We start from the raw sequence: 26,503 nt of genomic DNA, 5'->3' as shown, positions 1-26,503 counted from the left end.
ATTTGAGAGAACGTTGTTGTTGTTCATTTGGACAGTCATGTCCGACTCTTTGCAACCCTATGGACAGCAGCATGCCAGCCTTCCCTGTCCTTCACCATCTCCCAGAGCTTGCTGAAACTCATGTCCATTGAGTGGATGATGCCATTCAGCCATCTCATTCTTTGTCTTTCCCTTCTTCTCCTGCTTTCAATCTTTCCCAGCATCAGGGGCTCTTCTAATGAGTTGGCTCTTCATATCACGTGACCAAAGTATTGGCGCTTCAGCTTCAACATCAACCCTTCCAGTGAATATTCAGGATTGATCTCCCTTAGGATTGACTGGTTTGATCTTGCAGTCCAAGGGACTCTCAAGAGTCTTCTCCAACACCACAGTTCAAAAGCATCAATTCTTCGGTCCTCTGCCTTCTTCACAGTCCAACTCTCACATCCACACATGACCACAGGAAAAACCATAGCCTTGACTAGATGGACCTCTGTTGGCAAAGTAATGTCTCTGCTTTTTAATATACTATCTAGGTTGGTCATAACTTTTCTTCCAAGGAGTAAGCATCTTTTAATTTCATGGCTGCAGTCACCATCTGCAGTGATTTTGGAGCCGCAAAAATAAAGTCTGATAGTGTTTCCACTGTTTCCCCATCTATTTCCCATGAAGTGATGGGACTGGATGCCATGATCTTCGTTTTCTGAATGTTGAACTTTAAACCAACTTTTTTGGTTTCCTCTTTCACTTTCATCAAGAGGCTTTTTAGTTCCTCTTCACTTTCTGCCATAAGGGTGGTGTCATCTGCATATCTGAGGTTATTAATATTTCTCCTGGCAGTCTTGATTCCAGCTTTTGTTTCTTCCAGCCCAGCGTTTCTCATGATGTACTCTGCATATAAGGTTTAGAAAGGGAAATAATGAGAACACGTTGGATAGGAGAAACAATAACACAGTTTATAATCATTTAAAGCGTCTTGCTCTTTTTAAGGCTGTGGTTAGTGACCCAAATGATCACACCCCTTAAATCCTCCATCTCAGACACCCAGGTACTGACCCTGAGTTTGTTGAACTGAGCACTATTTTGAGTTTGCTGTTTTGCAGGGTGTCAGTAGGAATAGCACATTTCTACCCAGGTAGAGTTTTGTGTTTGTAATATAGAGACTCGTCCCTTTCTTGTTTCTTAAAACTGCCCAAGTTCCCAGATCCCTGAATTGCCTCAGCCTCACTGGCAGATCTAAGCATACCATGCTGTGAAAAACAGCTTTTTATTGAGAATAAACCCTTTTAGTCTTAAGAGGAAGTATCTTGGCTTCCAACATAACGAAGCTTTTAACAGAGCAGTGTTACAGACGGTAACTTAATGCTGTCAAGGTAGCAGGCCCCGCCCCCTCCGCGCCCCGCCCCTTCCACGAACTCTGCGCACAGCGGGTGCTCGCCCCGCCCCTGGTCGGAAGCCGCGGCTCTAACACCAAAAGCCCTTTCCCACGGAGCCGGAAGTCGGAGAGCGCGGAGCCGAGGTCCCCGAGCGGCGCCTAAGCTTCCTTCTAGAGTAAGTTTGCAGAGCTCGCCACCCCTCCAACCCCCACCTCCGCCCCCGCTCACTCGTCCTCATGGTGTGGGAATTGCCAGCGACCTGCAAACCCTGGCACCCGGTGCTCGGCCCCAAATAAACGCTGCCGCTGCCGCTGCCTTTGCGGCCCAGCTATCTTTTCGTTTGGGTTTTAAGTGTTGCTGAGGCGGTTTCGGTCCTCGGGGCGCGTAGACACCGCCTCCGGCGACATTGTCCTGCTTAAAACCCTTTTTTACCTCTGGCCTCGCCAAGTAAAGCCGTCTCTCGCGAGTTGGAGTCGCGCCCGTCGCGTCGCCTTCTCGACCGCTGGAGGCAGAGCCGGTCGCCCCCGCTCTCCTGAGAGGCCGCGCCCTCTCCCTGGTCCCGGGATTCCGGAGAGGCCGCCCCGCTCCTGAGCCCCCTCCCTCCCAGCCCTCTGTCCTCGCGTCTCCTGAGGCCGGTCCTTCTGCCCCGCAGCAGCCCCCTTTCCTGTCAGCCCGTCCCCTCACCCCTCATAGGGCAGGTGACCTGGGCCAGCCATGTGTGTCCCATGCCCAGTTCAACTCGGTCGGAAAAGGTGCTCTTGCGGTCCGGGGGCGTCTCGTTCTGTCGCCCGCTCGGTAAATTCAGGAGGCAGGAGGATCAGGAGAAGCAGAGTCAGAAGGACTGAGAGAAATAACTGAAACCGAGGAGAAAAGCATCAGGGAGAACCAATGGGAAAACTGAGAATGGCTGAGGGATTTGCAAAGGGATAGTCAAGTCAAAGAGGTTAAGCCTTGAAAATAGCCAACTGAGTGAAATAGAGAAGTATTAATAAATTAGAAAGCCAGATCTCCAGGGACTGGAAAACAGCACCGGGAGAACTGCCCTGTATCAGTGATGGGAGCGGGGAGGCAAAGGGCGATGAGGGACGTCAGAGGTCGAGAGTCCCTAACTGGGTTTTGGCCGGGTTTGAGTCCAGGCCTCTTGGGTTAGAGTCCCGAGTTGCGTTTTCACCCGGTTGGAGTCCCGCCACAAGGGTTCAAGTCTCAATCTGAGGTGGCCGGTTTTATGGTGCTGGCAGAGAAAGGTAAGGAGCAGAGGAAGAAAGGGCTGGAAGGAAGGATAGCCACATGGCCTGCCAGAGAGTGGGGAGGCAGGGAGAGTCACAGCGAGAGGAGGGACGTAATCTGGAGCTCAGAGAGGGAGCCGAAATGGGGGAAGAAAGAGGCAGACTTAGGTATGGATTTTTGAAAGACTCAGGAAGGTTGGAGAGAGAGCATTTCGAGGGGGAACGAATTGCATTAGCCTGGGACAGGACACATGTGAGGGAGGAAATAGGACGGGAACAGCAGGAGAGCAGAGGGGGAGAAAAAGAGACACTGAGACCCAGATGAAGTAGGGAGCTAGGTGAACAGAGGGGTAAGCTCGATCCAGGTGTGGCCAGTTGTCTGGATACAGATGATTTTTTTAGTTATACAGAGGAGGATGAGAATTTCAAAACTCCTGTCTATAAGGCTTGTGTCTTTATTTATTACTTGTGGCAGAAGATGACTTTCATTTGCAAACCCTGTTGAGCCTGGGGCAGTGGCTTGATTCACTGAGTTGTGAGAGACCCCCTTCCCTTGTCCTATCATGAGATAGAGGTCAGGGAAGAAGAGACCTGGAACAAGAAATGACTGACTGTAGGGTGTCACTCTGTGGTAGCTTTTTTTTTTTTTTAATGAATTTTTTTGGCTGTGCTGTGCCGTGCACTCAGGGGTTGTGGCTCCCAGGTTCTAAAGCACAGGCTCAGTAGTTGTGCACAGGCTTAGTTGCTTGTACTTGTGGGATCTTCCTGAAGGAGGGATAGAACCCATGTCCCCTGCATTATCAGGCAGATTCTCATGCACTGTATCACTATTGGGTAGCATTTTTGAAGGAACACTTTTTTTATACTGGATTCACACTTTCTCCTTTCTTTATGTATGGTGCTTTTTGTGGCTTGGAGTAGGTCTTAATTCATTCCGTTTCTGTAATCATTTTTAACTTCAGAAATAAGCTTTTTAAGTTTCCAGTATTCTACTCTTACCATTCTTTTCTAAATATGATTATTCTCAGTGTTTCTTTAAACTTTGACACCAGATTTTTAGATGAAAAATAATTCACAATTTTTTTTTCATATTTTTTTCAGATTCATTCCTTGCCTGAGTGCTTTCTTCCCTTCATCTCGTACATTTGAAATTTTCTTTGGTGAGTAGTAAATCATCTTGGACTATTTTGTGCCATACTTAGCAAAAATGTCACTTCGTTTACCAGTTCTAATGAGGTAGATGAACCTAGAGCGTATTATACAGAGTGAAATAAATCAGAAAGAGAAAGACAAATACTGTATATTAATGCGTATATATGGAATTTACAAAGATGGTACCAGTGATCCTACATGCAGGGCAACAAAGGGAGACACAGATGTAAAGAACAGACTTCTGGACTCAGTGGGAGAAGGCGAGGGTGGGATGGTTTGAGAGAATAGCATTGAAACATGCATATTACCATATGTAAAATAGAATGATCAGTGCAAGTTCGATGCACGAAGCAGGGCACCCAAAGCCAGAGCTCTGGAACTACCCAGAGAGATCTGGTGAGGAGGAAGGTGGAAGGGGGTTCAGGATGGCAGAGACACATGTCCAGTTCATGTTGATGTATGGCAAAAGTCATCACAATATTATAAAGTATTATCCTCCAATTAAAATAATTAAAAATTAAAAATGAGGAAACTGAAAAAATAAAAGTTAATAAGCAAAGATCACCTCTCTTTCTCTGAATTCAAAGAGAAATACATCTTGGAGGGTTTTATGTATGGGACATCGTATAATAAAACAGACATATTTTCAGCTGTGGTTTTACCAAAGACATGAATTGTGTGTATGTGTTTATGTGTGCACACACAAATGGATATTTCTGGTCTCAGCTCTTTACCAGAGAATAACGAAGGTATGACATTAGATCTTGTGAAATTAAAGGCATTTCTTTGAGAAATGGGAAAATAAAAGAACATTTAACATGATAAAAGCAACAAAATAAAATGCTTCATTCTTTCCTTTCAAAAAAAGAAAAAAAAACTACCTAGTTTAACTGGTTAGTCTAATGGTCTGTTTTCTCCATTTTCTATGATCAGTGAAAAAAGTGAGCTGTGAGGTTATATGAAGATGTTTCCCTCAGGTCCCTTTTTGACTTTTCTGTGCAAATGAGGAAGGAAGAGGTGGACTGACCTGAAACCTTCCAACAGAGTCTATCTATTCATGATGAAAAAGATTGGTCAGATCCTATTTCTAAGCTGACCCCTTACAATGTTTTTTGTACCAGTGGATATATATTTGCAATTCTGTATTTTTAAAATATTTTACTGCAGTCTTATAATAAAGAATTACCTGCTTGGTATCAGTTTGACCCAATCTTGAAAGAAAAGTTTCTTTTGCTCAGATACATGGCAGATGTTCCTAGTCTTAAATGGGATGGGCAATAAGGACAAACTTGGCCCCCTTGCCCTTCAGCCTCTCATTTCATTATTCAGTTATACCCGGTTCTCTTCACTCAGCTCAGACCTTCTCGTAAATGGCTTTTCTCTGGGCCTGAGGGAGCCCACTTGTAACATGCAGATGAGAGACTAGACTGGAATCTCTGAGCGTGAGCAACACTGACCCCTGAAATGATTGGCCAAATTGGCTGTGTGTCTGTGTGTGGCAGTTCTGGTTTGGAGGGAGTGTCTGGTGGTAATGAGAATTTTAAATAGATCCCAGTCCTCCCTCAATGAAAAATGAAAAGGAAAACTGTAGGATGGAGGCAGGATCACAGGCTCAGAATTAGATGACTTCTATGAATAAGGCTAAATCTGAAGGGAGATTTCTTTTACGTCCTGATGTTCAGACCTCCACTGGCTTTCATCTTTTCCGGGGGCAAAAGCTTGACTCCTTGCTGTGGCTCCACAGCCCTCTGTCAAGCTCAGGGCCCTGTCAGTGTCTCCAGCCTCATCCTGGGAGTTGACCCTTTGCTCATGGTTCAGCCTGTCCTGGTCTCATTTACCTTTTCTCTGTTTCCAAATACCAAAACCATTTCTGTCTGACATCTTAGTTTCTTTTCTCACCTTCAAGTCACTCTGGCTGAGGCCCTTTGTCACCCTTCAAGTCTAGGCTCAGAGAGGTCTCCCCATGCCCTCCTAACAGTCTCTCTCCTGTTACCCAGGTTTATTGCCTGTGTATCAGTTGCCATCAGCAGAAATTAATGCCCTTGTTCATGGGTTATTTTGAGTCCTTCCTGGTTCCCCTCTTTTTAGGGCTCATAGTGTTCCTCTTCTTCCCAGCGTGGCTGCAGTACCTGTTACTGGAAATGTCTTTAGATGACCGGACTATGGGTTGGGCTGAAATAATCCTCAGGGAAGACCAAGAGAACAGGGCAGGTGATGAAGATGTTTCCCATGTTCTGGACATTTCAGCTGTAATTGATCTTTACCCCATGTGACTACTTAATTACTCAAAAGAAGAGCCAAGAAATAAAGGAAGTCCTGAAGAGCCCTACAGAACTGGTGTCCTCAAGCAGTGGGCTGAGATGTCCCCATGTTTAGTCTGCTGGGTTTAGTCCACTGCAGCCCCCAGATCTAAGCTCTGTCCATCCAGGGACCAGTCACCGTCGTGGACAGCAGCTTTGCCGTCTACGAGTTCATGTGCTCAGTGTCAGTGATTGTGATTTCATCGTGCTGAGGATGAGCAGAAATCCCAAACCTAATGGGGCAGAAAGGAGACGCTGCCCCCTGCGCCCCCCAAGAGCTAGAGTATCTTCCAGGTAGGTGTGGGTGGAGGAAACAGGAGAGAGTGAGACCTGGAGACCCTTGCTTTGAGACTTCCTCATCTCAAATGCCTTTGTTCGTGGACTCCATGTCCCCAGGTGGTGGCAGACTTTCGCAGGAGGGCCAGTCTCTTGATTTTCATCCTGCATGTGCAGTGTCCTTTGGGCGGTAGCTCTTGGGCACTCCTCTTGTGATCCCCTTTGTCAAGAAACCCCTGTGCGCTTTAGTCTTGCTTAGTCCAGTCATGCAGGGAGGAGAGGTAGACAAATGGGGAAAGCGGAGGGAGCCTGGTGGGGTCTGCAGGAGGCTTGTGGCAGTACTTGGGGCCATCAAAGTGGGCGTAGTGAATGGAGTGTGCGTCCATCCCAAGTGTAGTTGCAGGGACAAGGGGTGTGTGGATCTGTTGGAAGAGAATGTCTCCGTTCAGGCTGGAGAACCTGGAAGCAGGTTTGTTGGAGAGCCCGCATGGAATGGTTTGAGGTTCCAATGCCTTAGCTCATGTTCCCCAGGACAGCAGTGCTGAGGCTGACATGTGCCTGCACAGGTTTGATTTGACAACTCATGACCACACGTGAACAGCAATGAAGGACATGGAATTCAGCCAAGAGAAGTCTTTTCCACTGTTAGAACTGTGGCCTGGGCTGAGCCCGCAGGCAGCTGTGGATGCAGGAGGATGGGAGCCTTGGGCTTGAGGGGCTGGTTCTAGCAGGTGCCCCCAGCATCCACTCCACACCCTGGCTTTTGTTGGCTCTTTTAGCAGGCAGGCACCATAGAGTAACAGGGAAACTCTCAGGTCATTTTTTGCATCAACTTTGGTATCATTGTGTACTTGGAGTTGCTGGTGCAGAAAGGTTCATGTGCATTTGGGAAGATACCAAGAGAATCTGGAGTGTTTCCTTGGAAGATGCTGAGGTCTCACTGGGCCATGTGCATCATTGGAGTTATCCCTCTTTTTCATAGTCTTTGGAGATTTCGATGTTTGACCTGGATCGCTCTCTATAAATGGAAATATGGTGTCTTGTGTCTGTGGATCCTTGGGTGTCCTCTATTGTATTTTGCCTCATGCATGAGCTTCAGGGCTTGGAATGCTTTGTGTTTGTATAAGAGGGTTAGAGGTTCATTATGGGCTCTGTGGACACTCTGTTGGACACCATGAACGTTTGTAAGTTTGTTTGAGGCCTGCTGGGAAATTACAAGCACTAAGGTTAAAATCACAGAATGCTTGTTATAAGGTGGTCCTGCTCGGTAGGGATCTCTGGGCCCAACCTGAGAAGAGTCATAAAGTCCTGTGACGTAGGGGAAGATGGCTCAGAGAATCAGAGAGGGCAGCGATGCACAGTGATCTGCTACCCGGAGGCTTGTCCTCTAGAAGATGCGGCTGCAACTCTCTTGCTGCCTGGCCAGTGCCAGGTTCTGTGTTATCCACTCCTGTCCCTCCCAAAATAAGCACACACACAGGCACAGTACAGAAAACACAGAATCTTAAGTGCACTGTTGGTGGTAATGTAAATGGTACTGCTATGTTGGAAAACAAAATGGAAGTTCCTTAACAAATTAACATAGAATAGGCCTACAGTCTGTCAAACTCATTTCTGACAGATATCCAAATAATAAGCGATTAGTTTTTCAGGGCAATGTCCACAGTCCCATGAGTGTGACTGGATTTGCAGTAGCCAAAGGCATAGACACAGACCAGATGTCTCTTGACAAAAGAATAGGTAACAGAAGTGTGGTATAGAAATATTTATTATATACTGTATATTCATGAAGTATTTTTTCTCTATCTATAAATATAAAAATCAAGAATCCTGCACTTATGCCAAAATGAATGAACCTAGAGAACATTATGCCAAGTTAAATAAGCCTCACAAAGGAGGACAGACGCTATGTGGAAACTAGACTTGTCAAACTCATAGAACCATAGAGTAATAAGGCTGTTACCAGGAGCTGTTTGGAGGGGGGAATGAGGCACTGTTAGTCAAAGAGTAGAGATTTTCCTTTGTAAAATAAGTAAGTTCTGGGGATCTGAGGTACTGCATGCTGCCTGTAGTGTTTCTATATACTTGAAATTCACCCAGAGAGAAATAATGAAGTGTACTCATAGGTAGAAGTGTAACTTATTCGACTATAACAATTGTTCAGTGTATGAATCTATCACATGATCACTTTGTACACAGTACGTTTATACCATTTTTGTTAGTTACACCTTAGTAAGGCTGGGAAAGAAAGAGAGTTGGGAGGAGCTTTTCTTCTCTGAATGGTGCTCAATCCAGGCTTCACGTTTCACTGATGAGGCGTTTTGCATACCCATGTTTTATACCCTCTGACCAGAGATTCCCCTTCAGGTAGTTTGTGTTGGTCCACGGCTCAAGAATGTTTAAGGTGTCCCAGTTGATTCCAGTCTGGATCCCTCACTGAGCATCAGGACTCTGAGTCCTCCCAGTCCTGAGGGCAGAGATCTGGGCTGAGGATGGGGCACTCTGCTCTGACTGGGGCTGGACAAGGGCCTGCTGTGTGACCTGAAGGGGATCATGGGGTCAGTGGAGGTGGCCCCTGCTGCTGTGTGCATGAGGCCTCACCAGGAAGGGAGTGTGATCTGAGGGAAAGTGTGGGAAAGTCCCATGTTGGTCTCTGTGCCAGAATTGATTGTTCTGAGTCCCTCCTGAGACAGTGGCCACAGGGGACTGTCTGTTCCACACAGTGAGGGCTTCCCATGTGGGTGGTTGGGGCTCAGGAAGGGGATGTATTGACTCTAAGCATAAAACAGCATGTTTTCAACTTTCATGATAGACCTCTGAAGACTTGTGTTGCCTGAGGAAGCCCTGAAGTTGAGGAAGAGGAAAGAAAAGGAGTGAGGCATGGCTCTTTCTCAGGTAAGGTCATATTTAGTCTGTCCTTCCTGAAATGCCCTTCTCTGGACTTGCTAATCGTGTCTGACTCTGGAGTATCCTGTCTGGCTCTTGTACACGCACACTCACGTGGGGCCTTCCCTCAGGGCCTGTCGTCTCCACTTGGATCCCGTCTCGCCATGACCCGGTGACCTGGCCCTTGTGAGGAGGCTCCCCTGGGCACCGTCCCGGGCAGGGCTTCTCACCCACGGGTTGGAGACGGGGTCTCAGTGCTGTTGGGCAGCAGGGATTGCTTAGGGCCCATCTGGATGCGCTGTCTGCTCTCTGTCAACCAGGGTAAGGAAACTGCACGTGGAAGTCAGGTATTAATATGTACAATACCTGGTAAAATCTGGGAATCAGATCAGGTAGGGGCAGTTTGTTCTGACTTTTTTAAGGCAGTTCAAACTAAAGATGTGGGTCAATCTCTTTAAATCCTTATTGTTAATAGAATGGAAAGTTCAGAAATAGGCATCAGTGATACAGGGTTTTTTAGTTTATCATCAGATTTAAACTGTGAAATGGATCTAAGTCTCTGGCAGGTGGAAAGTTTCATCACCTCCATTCTTCAGAGGTTGTCCTTTCACTCTGTGGATTGAATGCTTTGACACAGAGGTGTTTTAACCTTGAATGCAAGCAAGATTCCAGCTTCACTCTTTTGCTGGTAGATATCTATTTTCTCAGTATCATGGTTATTGAGACTGTCCTTGCCCTTTTGTGTATCTTTACATCCTTGTGAATATACCTTACATATACACAAAGAACTATTTCTGAGTATTGTGTTCTGTTCAGTTGGTTTATTTGTCCATTTTTATACCAGTAGCACATCACCTTGATTACCTTGTAATAGGTTTTGAAATAGAAAGACCTCCATCTTCCTGCTTCAAGAGTTTTGCTGTTTGCTCTTTGAATAGTTATGTGACTTTCACCATGTTTTATCCTGCTTCTACAAAGATTGCCATGGCAGTTTTGATAATGAGTTAATTGGTTTAGTGATCCTTTGTGTGGTTATTAAAGAATCACTTTTGATATAGCATGTTTCTTTTGTAATGTTTATGATTTTTACCTATGAAACTTTGTCATGTGGGAAGGAAGATAACTGATTTTTTTCTGCATCTAGATGATCCTGGTTTTTTTCCCTTTAATCTGTTAATGTAGTGTGTCATATTAATTGATTTTTATATGTTGACTTCTCCTTGCCTTATGTGAATAAAATCCACTTGGTCATGATGTCAGATCTTTTTATTTTGTTTATTTAAATTATTTTAATTGAAGGGTTATTGCTTTACAAAAGTTGTTGTTTTCTGCCAAATACCAACATGAATCAGCCATAGGTATACATATGTCCCCTCCCTCCTATCTTCCTCGCTATCCCACCCCTGTAGGTTGTTAGAGAGCCCCTCTGAGTTCCCTGAGTCAGTCAGGAAATTCGCATTGGCTCTCTACTTTATATATGGTAATGTAAGTTTCCATGTTACTCTCTCCATACATCTCGCCCTCTCCTTCCTCCCCTCCCCCTTCCATCTGTTCTCTATGTCTGTTTCTCCAGATCTTTTTAATATGTGTTGAAGTTGGTTTGCAAGTATTTTAATTTTGCATCAGTATTCTTCAGTGGTATTGGTTTCCAGTTTTCCTTCCTTGTGTCTTTGGGAAATCATCAAACTATTAGAATCATGCTTGCTCCATAGAATTAGTAGGATTGATGGTAATTCTTCTGTAAATGTTTGGTAGAATTTGATCCTGTATTTTTCTTAGAGGTTTCTGACTACTTTTTAAATCTCTCTAGCTATAATGGGCTTACCTAGTGACTCAAATCATAGAGAATCTGCCTGCAGTGAGGGAGACCCAGGTTCTGTCCCTGGGTTGGAAGATTCCCTGGGGAAAGCAATGGCTGTCTAGTCCAGTCTTCTTGTCTAGAGAAATTCCATGGACAGAGGAGCCCTGTGGGCTACAGTCCATGAGATCACAAAGATTCAGACACAACTAAGTGGCTAACACTTTCACTTCCACCGCTTCTCAATTTTTTTATTTCTTAATAAGTAAAATAGTTTGCATGTTTCTGAGAATTTGACAGTATCTCCTATATTCTGTCATTTATAGGCATTATTGGTCATCAGTCAGTCAGTTCAGTTCAGTCTCTTAAGTCGTGTCTGACTCTTTGCAACCCCATGAATCACAGCACACCAAGCCTCCCTGTCCATCACCAACTCCTGGAGTTCAGTCAAACTCATGTCCATCGAGTCGGTGATGCCATCCAGCCATCTCATCCTCTGTCGTCCCCTTCTCCTCCTGACCTCAGTCCCTCCCAGCATCAGGGTCTTTTCCAATGAGTCAACTCTTCACACGAGGTGGCCAAAGTATTGGAGTTTCAGCTTTAGCATCAGTCCTTCCAATGAAAACCCAGGACTGATCTCCTTTAGGATGGACTGGTTGAATCTCCTTGCAGCGCAAGGGACTCTCAAGAGTCTTCTCCAACACCACAGTTCAAAAGCATCAGTTCCTTGGCACTCAGCTTTCTTCACAGTCCAACTCTCACATCCATACATGACCACTGAAAAAACCATAGCCTTGACTAGACAGACCTTTGTTGGCAAAGTAATATCTCTGCTTTTTAATATGCTATCTAGGTTGGTCATAACTTACTTCTAAGCAGTAAGCATCTTTTGATTTCATGGCTGCAGTCACCATCTGCAGTGATTTTGGAGCCCCCAAAAATAAAGTCTGACACTGTTTCCACTATTTCCCCATCCATTTCCAATGCAGTGTTGGGATCGGTGCCATGATCTTCGTTTTCGAAATGCTGAGCTTTAAGCCAACTTTTTCACTCTCCTTTTTCACTTTCATCCTCTTCACTTTCTGCCATAAGGTTGGTGTCATCTGCATATCTGAGGTTTTTGGTATTTCTCCCAGCAATCTTGATTCCAGCTTGTGCTCTTTCCAGCCCAGCATTTCTCATGATGTACTCTGCATATAAGTTAAATAAGCAGGGTGACAATATACAGCCTTGACGTACTCCTTTTCCTATTTGGAACCAGTCTGTTGTTCCATGTCCAGTTCTAACTGTTGCTTCCTGACCTCCATATAGGTTTCTCAAGAGGCAGATCAGGTGGTCTGGTATTCCCATCTCTCTCAGAATTTTCCACAGTTTCTTGTGATCCACACAGTCAAAGGCTTTGGCATAGTCAATAAAGCAGAAATAGATGTTTTTCTGGAACTCTTTTGCTTTTTTGATGATCCAGCAGATGTTGACAATTCGATCTGTGGTTCCTCTGCCTTTTCTAAAACCAGCTTGGATACCTGGAAGTTCACGGTACATGTATTGCTGAAGGCAGGCTTGGATAATTTTGAGCATTACTTTACTAGCGTGTGAGATGAGTGCAATTGTGCCGTAGTTTGAGCATTCTTTGGCATTGCCTTTCTTTGGGATTGAAGTGAAAACTGACCTTTTCCAGTCCTGAGGCCACTGCCGAGTTTTCCAAATTTGCTGGCATATTGAGTGCAGCACTTTCACAATATCATCTTTCAAGATTTGAAATAGCTCAACTGGAATTCCATCACCTCCACTAGCTTTGTTCATAGTGATGCTTTCTAAGGCCCACTTCACATTCCAGGATGTCTGGCTCTAGATGAGTGATCACACCATCGTGATTATCTTGGTCGTGAAGATCTTTTTATTGATCATAGTACTTCCTAGAAACTTTCTTTAATCTCAGTTGCAACCAGTCCTGTTTCATATCTGGTTTTAGTTATTTGAATCTTTTTTTCTCTTTTCCTTAGTCTAGGTTGGGGTTTTCCTATACAGTTTTTTCAAAACATCAACTCTTGGTTTGTTGATTTTTATATTTTTCTGCTTTCTATTTTATCTCTGGTTTAATCTTTCTTATTTACCTGTTTCCTTCTGCTAAACTTGAGTTTAGTTTTCCGTTTTCTGCGTCCTAGAGGTCTAAAAATAGATTTCAGATTAAGATGTTTTCTCTTTTTTGCTGTAAGCATTTAACAGTTCAGAGTTTCCTTTTAGTACAGTCTTCTCTGTGTGTTATAAATTTTGTAATGTTGTCTTTTCGTTTTCATCCATGTATTTAAAAATTTCCGTGTAATTTTTTTCTTAGACCCATTTGTGGTGTAAGAGTGAGTTGTTTAATGTCCACATTTGGGGAATTTTCTTTTTTTCTTCTGTTTATTTCATTGTTGTTAGGGGACATACTTTTATGGTATCAGGCTCTTAAAATGGTTAATTTTGGCCTAACATGTGGTCTCTCATAGAGCATGTTTTATGTGTCCTTGAGATGCATGTGTTTTATGCTTTTGGGCTGTGTGATCTGTGCATGCCTGTTCAACTTGGGCATTGAAATCATGTACTACTCCTGTGCCGCTATTTCTGTCTTCCTTTCCTTTAATGTTCGCTTCATTTTTCTGAGATATCTAATGTTAGCTGTATATATATATTTACTTTTTACAGCTTTTTGGTAAATTGACCGTTTTATCATTACACAATATTTACGTCATTGCACTTTTTTTTCTTCAGTTTATTTTGTCTGATATAACAGTCTCCCCTGCTCTCTTTAGGATGGACTGTGTTTTTCCATCCTTTCACTGTTCACCTTTCCATTTCCTTAGGTTTGTGAGTACTACCTGTTTCAACTCTCTAACAAACTCTGTGTCTCTTGCCCTGTAGTTTTCCTCCTCTTACTTCTTCTGGTGGCCCCTGCCCGTGCACATCATATGGTGGCGAAAGACAGGCACCCTGGACAGCTCCTTTCATGCCACTGTAATTTCAGAAGGAATGTATTGAATGTTTCCTTCCCATCATGATGTTTCTTGAGATAGTCTTGCTTAATACCTTTATTTTTTCCATATTCTTTTTTTGCCATGATTTTTAATTCTCCAAGAAGTTTTTTTACTTTACTATTGTGATAATTTATTTTGTCATAATCTAGGACTCTTCTAATTTCAAATCACTGTTTTATTAATGGGAAAAAAAGCAAAGAAAGTCTTTGCCTTCTGTTGATGCCTTGCTATGTAAATTTAAATGAATATAATTGTATTTGTACTTTTGTATATGGTAATTTTATTATGAATTGAGTTCAAGTATTTTTTTTTTAATGTTTTTAAAAGTTTTCTTTTGGTAGCCTACTATAGAATCCTGTTGACAAACTCAGCTGAGTACAAAGGATACATTTTTATCATCTGAAAGAAGCTGAAATACATGTGAATAAAAGGATGATATAAAATTGTCCAAAAAAAAAATGTCAAGAGATGAATCCTCTCACGTCAGTTAATTTTTTATAGATAAGCATGCATGCATGTGCAAGTTTGTGGTTTAGATAGAAGATATCATGATTTAAAAACTACATATCACCTTTTTTTTCAGTTGAAATTATGTTATCAGTATAATCTGTGGCCTTGGAATTTTCTAAACAATCATGTTAGTGTTTTAAGTAGCAAATTACTAACACTTGTGTTTCTGTATCCACGTGTATAATGACCTTTCATGCCATTCCACATTGTTCACCTTGGACTTTTTTTTTTTCATATTTATACAGTATTTATTTGTTTTTCTTCTGTCAACCCCTGAGCCCACCACTTTCCCCAGGCTGCCTGAGGAGTTACAGGAAAGAGAACATACTGGGTAGACACAGGAGAAAGAGCTGTGGGAGGTGGAAACAGCTCCTTCACATCGTGAAGAAGATGAGCTAGACCACCATCAGGCAAAATAGCCCCATGGCCTTTGAGAGGGCCAAGCCCAGCGGGCTAGCCACCCCTTCTGTGGCAGGTCGAGCTCCAGCTTTGGCTGCTGTGTCAAAGTCCCTTGAAATAGCACTGGTTTGGAAGCTGTGGCTAGGAATAAGTGAGATGGTCTGGGGACCTGGGGCTGCCAAGCTGCTGTGGCTCTCATCAGTCAGTGTCTCCAGTCCTTCACCACCACTGTGGATAGTGATCACTCAACAGAGGGAGGAGGTTGTCCCGATCAGGGAGGGGGTGGAGACGAATTTGGCACAGGCGTCCATTTTCAGGGGATGAAGGCCTGAGGCCCTAGAGCTGCTCCCCCTGCAGAGAAGACAGAGGGGCAGGGAAGAGGCTCACCTTGGACTTCTTTCAAGTTTTCTTTAGGAGCCCTCTGTCAAAGGACTTCCAGTGTTCTCTGTATTACTTAACTGTTAGATGCATAAGCTTCAGTTGCTGAGCCCAAGCCTCTGAGTTCAGGTGCTTTGTGTAACATTTCTTACCTTCTTGATCTGAGTCGAGTTTCTCAGAGTGTCTGTGACACAGTTTTTCTTCCGTAAGGTGGGAACAGAGCGTTCTTTAATGAGCTATTATACTGATGACAGGTTCTTGCCTGTAAAGTACTTATTTAATGTTTAGAGTAATACTACAGTAATTTAGAGCAACAGGAAGCCCTCAGACACTTTTGGTCCTTGCTGCTGTTATCAACGTCATAACTGAAACTTTTGACCTTTCCGTTAAAAGTGCCATGGACTTTGTCATCTCTGAAGACACCACTCATGCTGTACCTCATCGAGATAATGAGTTGCACTCACTGGGTAGAACATAATATCTGACACTTCTGTATAGCCAAAACAGTGTTGAGCTTTATTCAAATATATTTCATGGATTTTGAACAGTGATGAAAAATCCACATTAATTGGAGGATCTCATAAGGCCTTATGAAAAAGCATAAGAAATTAAAATTAGAGATGCATAATTTCTCCAGATACCCCTGCATGGATGTGTTAGAACACATACTTCAACCAAGTCAATCCATACCCCTTACCACCCTTTCTCTTTTGCGTGAAAATGAGAACTTTTCATGGCCCTTTTGGTGACATGTGGTTTCATTTCAGGAACGACTGACCTCTGAGGATGTGGCCATCAAATTCACTCAGGAGGAGTGGGAATTCCTGGACCCTGCTCAGAGGGCCTTGTACAGGGACGTGATGCTAGAGACCTACAGGAACCTGCTGTCTGTGGGTGAGGATGACTTCCTTCCAGAGCTACCCTTGGGTATCTGCATTTTCCCTGTGTGCCCCTTGGGAGGCCCTGATGTCTTCCATCTGAGTGTTCTGGTGGCTGGGGCATGACACAGCTTCACAAGGTTAAACTGACCCTCTTCAGATGCTGTGTCTGTTTCATGTCACATCTGAGGTTGTCCTAGAGCTTAATTATGTACAAAGCTCACTGGCAAATGTTAAAAAAAAAACACCAAAAAACCTGATTTCCTATTTTCTGCTTTTTGACTTTTGGCTCAGTGTTTAAAAAAATCCACAGGTCTTTAGATTTGTTTCTTCTGATAACCCTGAATATCTATTTCTTACTGTTTGTTTTTGCTTGCTTTTTTTTTTGGCTCCACCATTCTGCAGGTGGGATCTTAGTTCCCTGACTAAGAATCAAACCTGCACCGCCTGCATTGGAAGTGCAGAGTCTTAACCACTGGATCACCAGGGGAGTCCCAGAATTTTTGTTTCTGATCTGAATATTATCTTCACATTGGAGCATGAGAAAAAGCTCTGGACAGTGGGGAGTGATGTAAAAGTAGCCAAAAATAGAATGTATAAAGAACGAGTATCTCAAAGGGCTGTTTTTTTCTGTTTAGGAGTGGGACAAGCTGGTGGAGTGGATCCGCTGTGGTTGTTACTTAGGAAAATGTAAGGAGAGTAGGTAGAGAGATCGTCTTTTTGATCCTAGATCCTACGAGGGGAGCATGTGTGAATCTCACGGGCTCTTAGCTTGCCGTCTGTAGGTCGAGCGCATGGTCCCATCTCAAGATCCTCTAATGTCTGACTTTCATGTTGTATTATTTTTACTCTTGTGCTGCTCTACCCAGTCTGGGAATGTCAGCTGTTCCCGATGTTACATTCTCCTTACTTTGTATCATTTTACCTCTTAAATTTATTTGAAATATATCCCTGAGGGTCTGAAAGTTTATCTGGTTTTTCCTTGCTGTGATAATCCACCTATGTTTAATTGGCAACCTCTGCTGAGTCTCTGTGGAGTGGATTTACTAGCAGACACTAGTCCTAATGTTATTTTCTTGCTCTGCACAAACTCACCACTTGAAGCTATCCAGTAGAATGGTCAGTATGTTCTAAGATTATGAGAGAGAAAGTATCACAAGAGCCTGTTACATCTTTCCACATTTTTTCTGGATTTGGAGACTTTGTCAAGGGCACCATGACAGTGTTCTTCATGTATATCAAGGACCATATATTTTAGCCTCTGTAAATGGTATGGGAATTTATCCCAGGACAACTTTGTCCCAGTTCACATTCTCATATCTATGGGGCTATTGGCTGCACTGTTGTTCTGTGCATTGTAAGTATTTTTTTTATTTTATCATTGAGTTCAAATTTCTGTGTTACTCTTAGTGTTTCTGTTTTGTATTTGCAATGCGTTGGATGGTTGATTGGGGAATGGTACCTATGGTGGAACTGGTGATCTCAGTCCCTCTTAAAATTCTTTATATAGTCTTTGTACTCATTTACTATCAGATGTATGATTTCCACATATTTTCTCTTTTACTGTTAATTGTCTTTTCAAACTCACTGCACTTTAATGCAGTTCAGTTCAGTTCCTCAGTCGTGTCCGACTTTTTGCAACCCCATGAATCGCAGCACGCCAGGCTTCCCTGTCCATCACCAACCCCTAGAGTTTACTCAAACTCGTCCATTGAGTCGGTGATGCCATCCGGCCATTTCAGCTCTGTCGTCCCCTTCTCTTCCTGCCCCCAATCCCTCCCAGCATCAGAGTCTTTTCCAATGAGTCAATTCTTTGCCTGAGGTGGCCAAAGTATTGGAGTTTCAGCTTCAGCATCATTCCTTCCAAAGAAATCCCAGGGATGATCTCCTTCAGAACGGACTGGCTGGATCTCCTTGCAGTCCAAGGGACTCTCAAGAGCCTTCCCCAACACCACAGTTCAAAACCATCAATTCTTTGGCACTCAGCTTTCTTCACAGTCCAACTCTCACATCCATACTTGACCACTGGAAAAACCATAGCTTTGACTAGAAGGAACCTTTTTTGGCAAAGTAATGTTAATGTCTCTGCTTTTCAATATGCTGTCTAGGTTGGTCATGACTTTCCTTCCAAGGAGTAAGCGTCTTTTGATTTCATGGCTATAGTTTATAATTTTGATATAGTTCAAATTATTAATATCTGGTTTTATTTTGTGGCCTGTGCTTTTGTTGTTGCATCTGGTAAATCATTTGTGGGTCCAATTTCCAGAAAGATTTCCTGCATGTTTACATCTAGGAGTTTTATACATTTGGGACTTAGGTTTAGGTCTTTAAATCATTTTGAGTTCATTTTTGTCTATAGAGTTAGATAATGTTTCAAGTAAATTCTTTTGCTGGTGGGTATTCAGTTTTGTCAACATGTCTTGTTTCATAGACTGCTTCCAACATTTAGTCATTTTTAAACCCTTGTGAAACATCGCTTGAACATCTCCGGAAGAGGTGTTTTTGTTTTTGTTTTAACCTTTCTTTTTAGGTATGCTGCTGCTATGTCGCGTCAGTCGTGTCCGACTCTGTGTGACCCCACAGACGGCAGCCCACCAGGCTCCTCTGTCCCTGGGATTCTCCAGGCAAGAACTCTGGAGTGGGTTTCCATTTTCTTCTCCAATGCATGCATGCTAAGTCACTTCAGCCATGTCCGATTCTGTGCGATGCCATAGACAGCAGCCCACCAGTCTCCTCTCTCCCTTGGATTCTCCAGGCAAGAATGCTGGAGTGGGTTGCCATTTCCTTCTCCACTTTTTAGGTATAGTTAATTTACAATGTTGTGTTTCAGGTATACAGCAGTTTACAAGATACTTAATATAGTTCCCTGAGCTATATTGTAGGTTTCTTGTTTATCTATTTTATATATATATTAGTTTGTGTATATTCAGACTCCTCATTTATCTCTTCCTTTCCTGCCCCAGCCACCATCCTGCACTATCCCCTTTGGTAACCATAAGTTTGTTCTTTATGCTGGGGAGTTTATTTTGTGAATAAGTGCATTTGTATCATTTGTTTCAGTTCAACATATAATATCCTATGATATTTGTCTTTCTCTGTCTGATTTCACTTAGAATAATCCCTAAATCTGTCTGTATTGCTGCAAAAGGCATTACTGCATTGTGTTTTATGCTGTGGAAGTGGCAACCCACTCCAGTGTTCTTTCTTGGAGAATTTCATGGACAGAGCAGTCTGGCAGCTGCAGGCCATGGGGTCTTAAAGAGCTGGACTCGGCTGAGCTCCTTTCACTTCACAATATTCCCCTGTATATATGTACCACATATTCTGTATCCCTTTGTCTGTCAGTGAACATTTAGGTTGCTGCCATGTTTTGCCTCATGTAAATAGTGCTACTAAAACATTGGGCTGCATGTATCATTTTGAATTAGTTTTCATCCTTTCTGGATATATGCCCAGGATGAGAATTGCTGGTTCATGTGATAGCTCTAGTTTTAGTTCTTTATGGAATCTCCATGCTATCCTCCAAAGTGGCAGTACCAATTTATGTTCCTTCCAACAGTGTAGGAGGGTTCTCTTTTCTCCACACCCTCTCAAGCATTCGTTGTTTGTAGGCCTTTTGATAGTGGTCATTCTGACCAGTGTGAGGTGATACATTTTTGTGGTTTTGATTTGTATTTCTCTCCTAGGTAGAGACATCAAACATCTTTTCAGGTGACTATTGGTCATCTGTTTGTCTCCTTTGGAGAAATATCTGTTTTGATCTTCTGCCCAGTTTTTGATTGTGTTGTTTGTTTTATATTAAGCTGTATGAACTGTTTGTATATTTTGGAGATAAAGCCCTTATAGGTAGCATCATTTGCATATATAGTCTAGTCCAAAAGTTGTGTTTTTGTTCTTTGTTTGGTTTCCTTTGCTTTGCAAGAAGGTTTTAAATTTAATTAGGTCTCATTTGTTTGATTTTGCTTTTATTACCATGACTCTAAGATCCAAAAAGTTTCGCTGACATTTATGTCAGTGTTTTGCATTTGTTTTCCACTATGAATTTTATAGTATCTGGTCTTGCATTTAGATGTTTAACACATTTTGAGTTTATTTTTGTAGTGGTGTTAGAGAATGTTGTAATTTCATTCTTTTCATGTAATTATCCATTTATCCCAGCGTCACTTATTAAAGAGACTTCTTCATTCTATCTTCTTTCCTCCTTTTTTTTTTAATAGAAAAATTGACTCTAAGTAAATTGGTTTATTTCTGGGTTTTCTGTCCTGTTCTACTGATGTGTGTTTCTGTTTTGTGGCATCATCATACCACTTCCCTGGTGGCTCAGACGGTAAAGCGTCTGCCTACAATGCAGGAGACCAGGTTCAATCCCTGGGTCAGGAGGATCTCTGGAGAAGGAAATGGCAACCCACTTCAGTATTCTTGCCTGGAAAATCCCATGGACAGAGGAACCTGGTAGGCTACAGTTCATGGGGTCCCAGAGTCGGACACGACTGATCGACTTCACTTTCACTTTGATGGCTGTAAGTTTGTAGTATGGTCTGAACTCAGGGAACATGATTCCTCCAGCTCTGTTCTTCCTTCTCAAGATCAATTTAGATATCAGAGTCTTTTGTATTTTGGTACAAATTAAGTTTTCCTTTGTTTTATGAAATATGTCATTGTTAATTTGATACGGGTTGCATTGAATATGTAGATTGCCTTGGATAGTATGGTCATTTTGACAGTGTTACTTCTTTCAATCCAAGAGCATAGTATATGTTTCCATCTGTTTGTGTCATCTTCGCTATCAGTCATCAGCATCTTATAGTTTCATGAATACAGTTCTTATGACTTTTTAGGTAGGTTTATTCCTTAGAATTTTATTCTTTTCTCTGAGATGGTGAATGGGATTGTTTTATTAATTTTACTTTCTGATGTGTCAATTATTAGTGTATAGACATGCAGCAGTTTTCTATATATTTTGTATCCAGCAAGTTTACTCTGTTCATTGATGAGGTCTAGTAGTCATCTGGTGGCTTCTTTAGGATTTTCTGTGTGTAGCCTCATAGTGACAGTTTTACTTCTTTCTTATGTTTTTTCACTTGAATTCCTTTTATTTATTTTTCTTTTCTGATTGTTGTGGCTAGGACTTCCAAAAATATGTTCAATCAGAGTGGCAATAGTGAACATTCTTGTCTTATTCATATTGTTAAGGGGAATGCTTTCAGTTTTTCCTTGTTGAGTATGATGTTAGCTATGTGTTTGACATATACAGTCTTAATTATGTTGAGGTAGGGTCCATCTGTGCTGACTTTCTGAAGGGCTTTTATCATAAATGGCACTTGAATTTTGTGAGAAACTTTTCTGCATCTGTTGATGATCATATGGTTTTTAGTCTTCAACTGTTACTGTGGTGTATCATAGTGATTAACTTGTGGATGTTGAGAAATCTTGCATCCCTGCAATAAATCCCACTTGAACATGGTATGATCCTTTTATGTGTTAGTAAGTGTTTGAATCTGCTCTTTTGGACTCAGGGGAGGTCTAGGAGAATAAAGCCTTTTTCTACAAAAAGGTGTTGGATGCCTCAGAAAGGCTTTTGTAACTGGGAACGTCCTCCAGAGTCAGTTTCAATCCCTCCTTTGATACCCCTCGATCTTGAGATGAACATGTGTGGAAGAAGAAATGAAATAAATGTCCAATAGAGAGGTTAATCATACTTGGCAGAGGAACCCAGGTTTAGATAGCCTTTTCCTGGATTTTCCTTCTGATTTCTGCTAATAAGATTCTTACACAATATCCTGGAATATTGTATATGCTTTTCTTGAATATAAACATTCCATTGTAACTTACAAAATTCACAGTTGGATACATTACATTGTAAATAGTATAACAAGTATTTCCTGCTTTCTCCATATATCACAGTCACTTTTAAAATCTCTCTTGTTTCTGTCCCATACCCGTAGTATAATGCCCATGAACTTGCTGAACCAGTTCTTTTCTTTTAAGGTCAGTATATTAGTTTGCGCTCTCAGTTATTTTCACAAAGACATGGCAGTCACAAGCTGATATCTGACATAAACCTGTGTACCCTATGCTCCACGCAGGCCCTTTCTTAGTCCTGACCCTTCCTCACATAGTACCTTGATATGGATGGAAACATTGTTCTTACCTATCACGTCCCTCCACCTTCTGCATACTCTCACTGTAAAGATAATCTCTGGTCATTTATTGAACAAGTTTCTCAGGACATGACCTAAATCACTCTGTGCATCCATGATGACTCACAACCCATTCGAGATGGGATGGTTGAATAATAGTTAAACAGACTACTTCTGTCTTGTGTCTGCCTTGATATTTTCTTTCCAAGTTCCTTGTTTTTTTTTTTTTGTTTTTTTTTTAAAATATTTTCTAATCTATTCATTCAGTGGGTGGTCATGTTGACGAATGAGTTTTCTCAGTCTGTAGGTTCAGATTCATATCCTGTTTCTATTACCACTTTGTGCACCAATTGGGTGTGTTTCTGCTCTGATTAGAGAAAAACATGTTAATTTACCTCAAGCCTTTCAAAGCAAATTAGTGCTGTTGGTTGGCTTACAGTAGTGCATGTTTTATAGTAAATACTCAAAATTTACTTTTGTTTAAAAAATGTAATATCTATACTGTCATGTTCTTTATGATATGACATTATCTACATTATATCTTTTTAAAATTTTATTAATTTTATAATTGTAGTATAATTGCTTTACAGAATTTTGTTGTCTGTCAAACCTCAACTACATTATATCTTGTATGCTTTTCACTTGCAACATTTTTCAGCAATATTGTGTCTGACCCTAGTCAATAAATACCCAAAGCACTCACTTTTTATTATATTTTGGTGCCATTAAACCAGGTAATTAAGAATAGTGCATGGCTAGAGAGAAGCCTTCCTTGGTGGCTCAGTGGTAAAGAATTCACCTGTTAATGCAGAAGATGCAGGTTTGATCCCTGAGTCAAGAAGATCCCATGGAGAAGGAAATGGCAACCCACTCCATTATTCTTGCCTGGGAAATCCCATGGACAGAGGAGTCCGGTGGGCTACAGTCCACAGGGTCGCAAAGAGTCAGGCACGACTGAGCCACTGAACAACGACATAGGTAGGGATTGCTTTGATTATTGGCTGTTAGAAAACTAGTGACTATTTTATGTCTTAATTTATGTGTCATTTACAGATGATGGTCTTTTAGCGTGTATTCTGCAATACAGCTGACACATACTACTTCTTAACGTTGTAAAATGCCTTTTCTTTTTGGGTACGTAGTTCTATAGCAGATGTAGAAAACTATGTTGTTTCCAAAAAATTGTTTTAGTCATATTCTTCATTTTCTCATTTGTTTTCAATTGTAAACAACAATTATGTATAGTTAATCGGGTAAGCTTGCTTTTGGATTATTTACTATTACAATATGTAATATATTGTTTAGAATTTATTTATGTACAGTAAGTATGCAGAATACAATGATAGCGTAATATTTTTCTTTTCAATTTGAGACAACTGTTGATTGATATGTTCCTAAGGGTCCTGGTAGAAAAATACTCTGTTTTTGAGAGTTGGCATAAGATTGTCCAATGTGAGTGTGTTTGGCATATGGTTTTTAAAACTAGGCTACCTTAATGTTGAATTTATGTTACCATGCTTTCTTAAGTTAAGAATTCGATTCCTTTAATATTTCTAAAAACTTAAGGTCATCATTGTGGTGTTTCATAACTTGGTGTAAGTATTACTTTTGGTGTAATATATACTCAACATGAAAGATTTATTTTTGAATTATTGTGAGCAGGATACCTGTGGTTCTTTTTATCTTGTAGATATCTCTCCTACATATGTGATCAAGCATTTGCAACCCAAAGCGAACAGTGATAAACAAGAAACATTCCAAACATTGATGCCGGGAAGACCTGAAAGCTGTGAAATCAAACATGTTCATCTTTGGGAAAGTCAGGAAAATATGTGTGACTTTGAGTGTCAGTGGGGAGATGACAAAAGAAATTACAAAGGGACACCTGTAAGCTTTAATGGAAATGTGCCTGATGGAAGAGATTTGCATGATGGAAAGGATGCAGGAATCAAGCCCTTTGGAAACAGGCTTGGATTTAAGTCTCAAGATAAACTGCAGATATTTCAAACTGGTGGGATAATTTCTGAATATAATGAAGTTGAGAGGTCTGTCAACAACAGTTTCTCATTTTCACCACTTCAAAGAATTCCTCCTTGTGTCCAAACCAGTGTTTCTAATATATATGGGAATGATTTTATGAATCCTTCAGTAGTATCCCAAGACCTCAAAGCACACAGGGAAAAACCTTACAAATGTGATGAGTGTGGCAAGGCCTTTCATGTAAAGTCAATCCTTTTAAGTCATCAGAAAATTCATACTGGAGAGAAACCTTACAAATGTGATGAGTGTGGCAAGGCCTTTCGTGTAAAGTCAATCCTTTTAAGTCATCAGACAGTTCATACTGGAAAGAAACCTTACAAATGTGATGAGTGTGGCAAGGCCTTTACTGACAGCTCAAACCTCAGGAGACATCAGAAAATTCATACAGGACAGAAATTATTTAAATGTGATATATGTGACAAAGTCTTCAGCCAAAATGCAAACCTTGCTGGTCATCAGAGGGTTCATACTGGAGAGAAACCTTACAGATGTGATGAGTGTGGCAAGCACTTTAGGCAGCCTTCACAGTTCAGATGTCATAAGCGATTACATACTGGAGAGAAACCTTACAAATGTGATGAGTGTGGCAAGGCCTTTACTCACAGGTCAAACCTCAGGAGACATAAGAAAATTCATATAGGAAAGAAATTATTTAAATGTGATATATGTGACAAAGTCTTCAGCCGAAATGCACACCTTGCTGGTCATCAGAGGGTTCATACTGGAGAGAAACCTTACAAATGTGATGAGTGTGGCAAGGCCTTTCGTGTAAAGTCAACCCTTTTAATTCATCAGACAGTTCATACTGGAGAGAAACCTTACAAATGTGATGAGTGTGGCAAGGCCTTTACTCACAGCTCAAACCTCAGGAGACATAAGAAAATTCATATAGGAAAGAAATTATTTAAATGTGATATATGTGACAAAGTCTTCAGCCGAAATGCAAACCTTGCTGTTCATCAGAGGGTTCATACTGGAGAGAAACCTTACAAATGTAATGAGTGTGGCAAGCACTATAGTCACTCTTCACAGTTAATAAGTCATAAGAGACTTCATACTGGAGAGAAACCTTACAAATGTGATGAGTGTGGCAAGGCCTTTCGTGTTAAAACCTTCCTTTTAAGTCATCAGACAGTTCATACTGGTGAGAAACCTTACAAATGTGATGAGTGTGGCAAGGCCTTTCGTCAAAAGTCAACGCTTTTAAGGCATCAGACAGTTCATACTGGAGAGAAACCTTACAAATGTGATGAGTGTGGCAAGACCTTTCGTGTTAAAGCCTTCCTTTTAAGTCATCAGACAGTTCATACTGGTGAGAAACCTTACAGATGTGATGAGTGTGGCAAGACCTTTCGTGTAAAGTCAATCCTTTTAAGTCATCAGACAGTTCACACTGGACAGAAACCTTACAAATGTGATGAGTGTGGCAAGCACTTTAGTCAGCCTTCACAGTTCATAAGTCATAAGAGATTTCATACTGGAGAGAAACCTTACAAATGTGACGAGTGTGGCAAGGCCTTTTGTGTAAAGTCAATCCTTGTAAGGCATAAAACAATTCATACTGGAGAGAAACCTTACAAATGTTATGAGTGTGGCAAGGCATTTCATGTAAAGTCGATCTTTTTAAGTCATCAGACAGTTCATACTGGTGACAAACCTTATAAATGTGATGAATGTGGCAAGGCCTTTACTGAGAGCTCACACCTCAGGAGACATCAGAAAATTCATACAGGAAATAAATTATTTAAATGTGATATATGTGACAAAGTCTTCAGCCGAAATGCACACCTTGCTGGTCATCAGAGGGTTCATACTGGACAGAAACCTTACAAATGTAATGAGTGTGGCAAGCACTTTAGTCAACCTTCACATTTCATAAGTCATATGAAATTTCATACTGGAGAGAAACCTTACAAATGTGATGAGTGTGGAAGAGTCTCCAGTCAAAAACCACGTCTTCAACTTCATTGGAGAATTCATACTGGAGAGAGACCTTTCAGATGTGATGAGTGTGGCAAGTCCTTCAGTCAAAATTCACACCTTACAAGTCATCGCACAATACATATAGAGAAAGCCTTCAAATGTTTCGAGTGTGGAAAATCCTTTACTCAGGTCTCAGCACTCACTAAACATCAGAAAATCCATACATGA

At 41.6% G+C, this 26,503-nt stretch overlaps 1 protein-coding gene across 1 annotated transcript; it reads left to right on the top strand.

Annotated features, from left to right (window-relative positions):
* Positions 1–1,479: 1,479 nt before the first annotated feature.
* Positions 1,480–26,503, top strand: LOC128064058 (zinc finger protein 665-like). Its single transcript, XM_052656870.1, has 8 exons — positions 1,480–1,530; positions 3,683–3,741; positions 9,122–9,204; positions 16,062–16,184; positions 16,660–16,779; positions 16,811–16,871; positions 24,003–24,691; positions 24,860–26,503. The coding sequence occupies exons 3-8, from the start codon at positions 9,190–9,192 to the stop codon at positions 26,501–26,503; spliced, it is 2,652 nt and encodes an 883-aa protein (XP_052512830.1). The 5' UTR covers positions 1,480–1,530; positions 3,683–3,741; positions 9,122–9,189.

This window comes from Budorcas taxicolor, chromosome 18 (assembly GCF_023091745.1).
Source record: "Budorcas taxicolor isolate Tak-1 chromosome 18, Takin1.1, whole genome shotgun sequence".
In the NCBI taxonomy this organism is placed as follows: domain Eukaryota; kingdom Metazoa; phylum Chordata; class Mammalia; order Artiodactyla; family Bovidae; genus Budorcas; species Budorcas taxicolor.
This window is presented reverse-complemented; position numbering and strand designations above follow the sequence as displayed.

Excerpts from the sequence above, each read along its gene's own strand:
- LOC128064058 (XM_052656870.1), top strand. Across the intron at positions 16,872-24,002 it reads CTTAGGAAAATGTAAGGAGA|ATATCTCTCCTACATATGTG; the intron begins GTAGGTAGAGAG and ends TTTATCTTGTAG. Across the intron at positions 24,692-24,859 it reads AATGTGATGAGTGTGGCAAG|CACTTTAGGCAGCCTTCACA; the intron begins GCCTTTACTGAC and ends GAGTGTGGCAAG.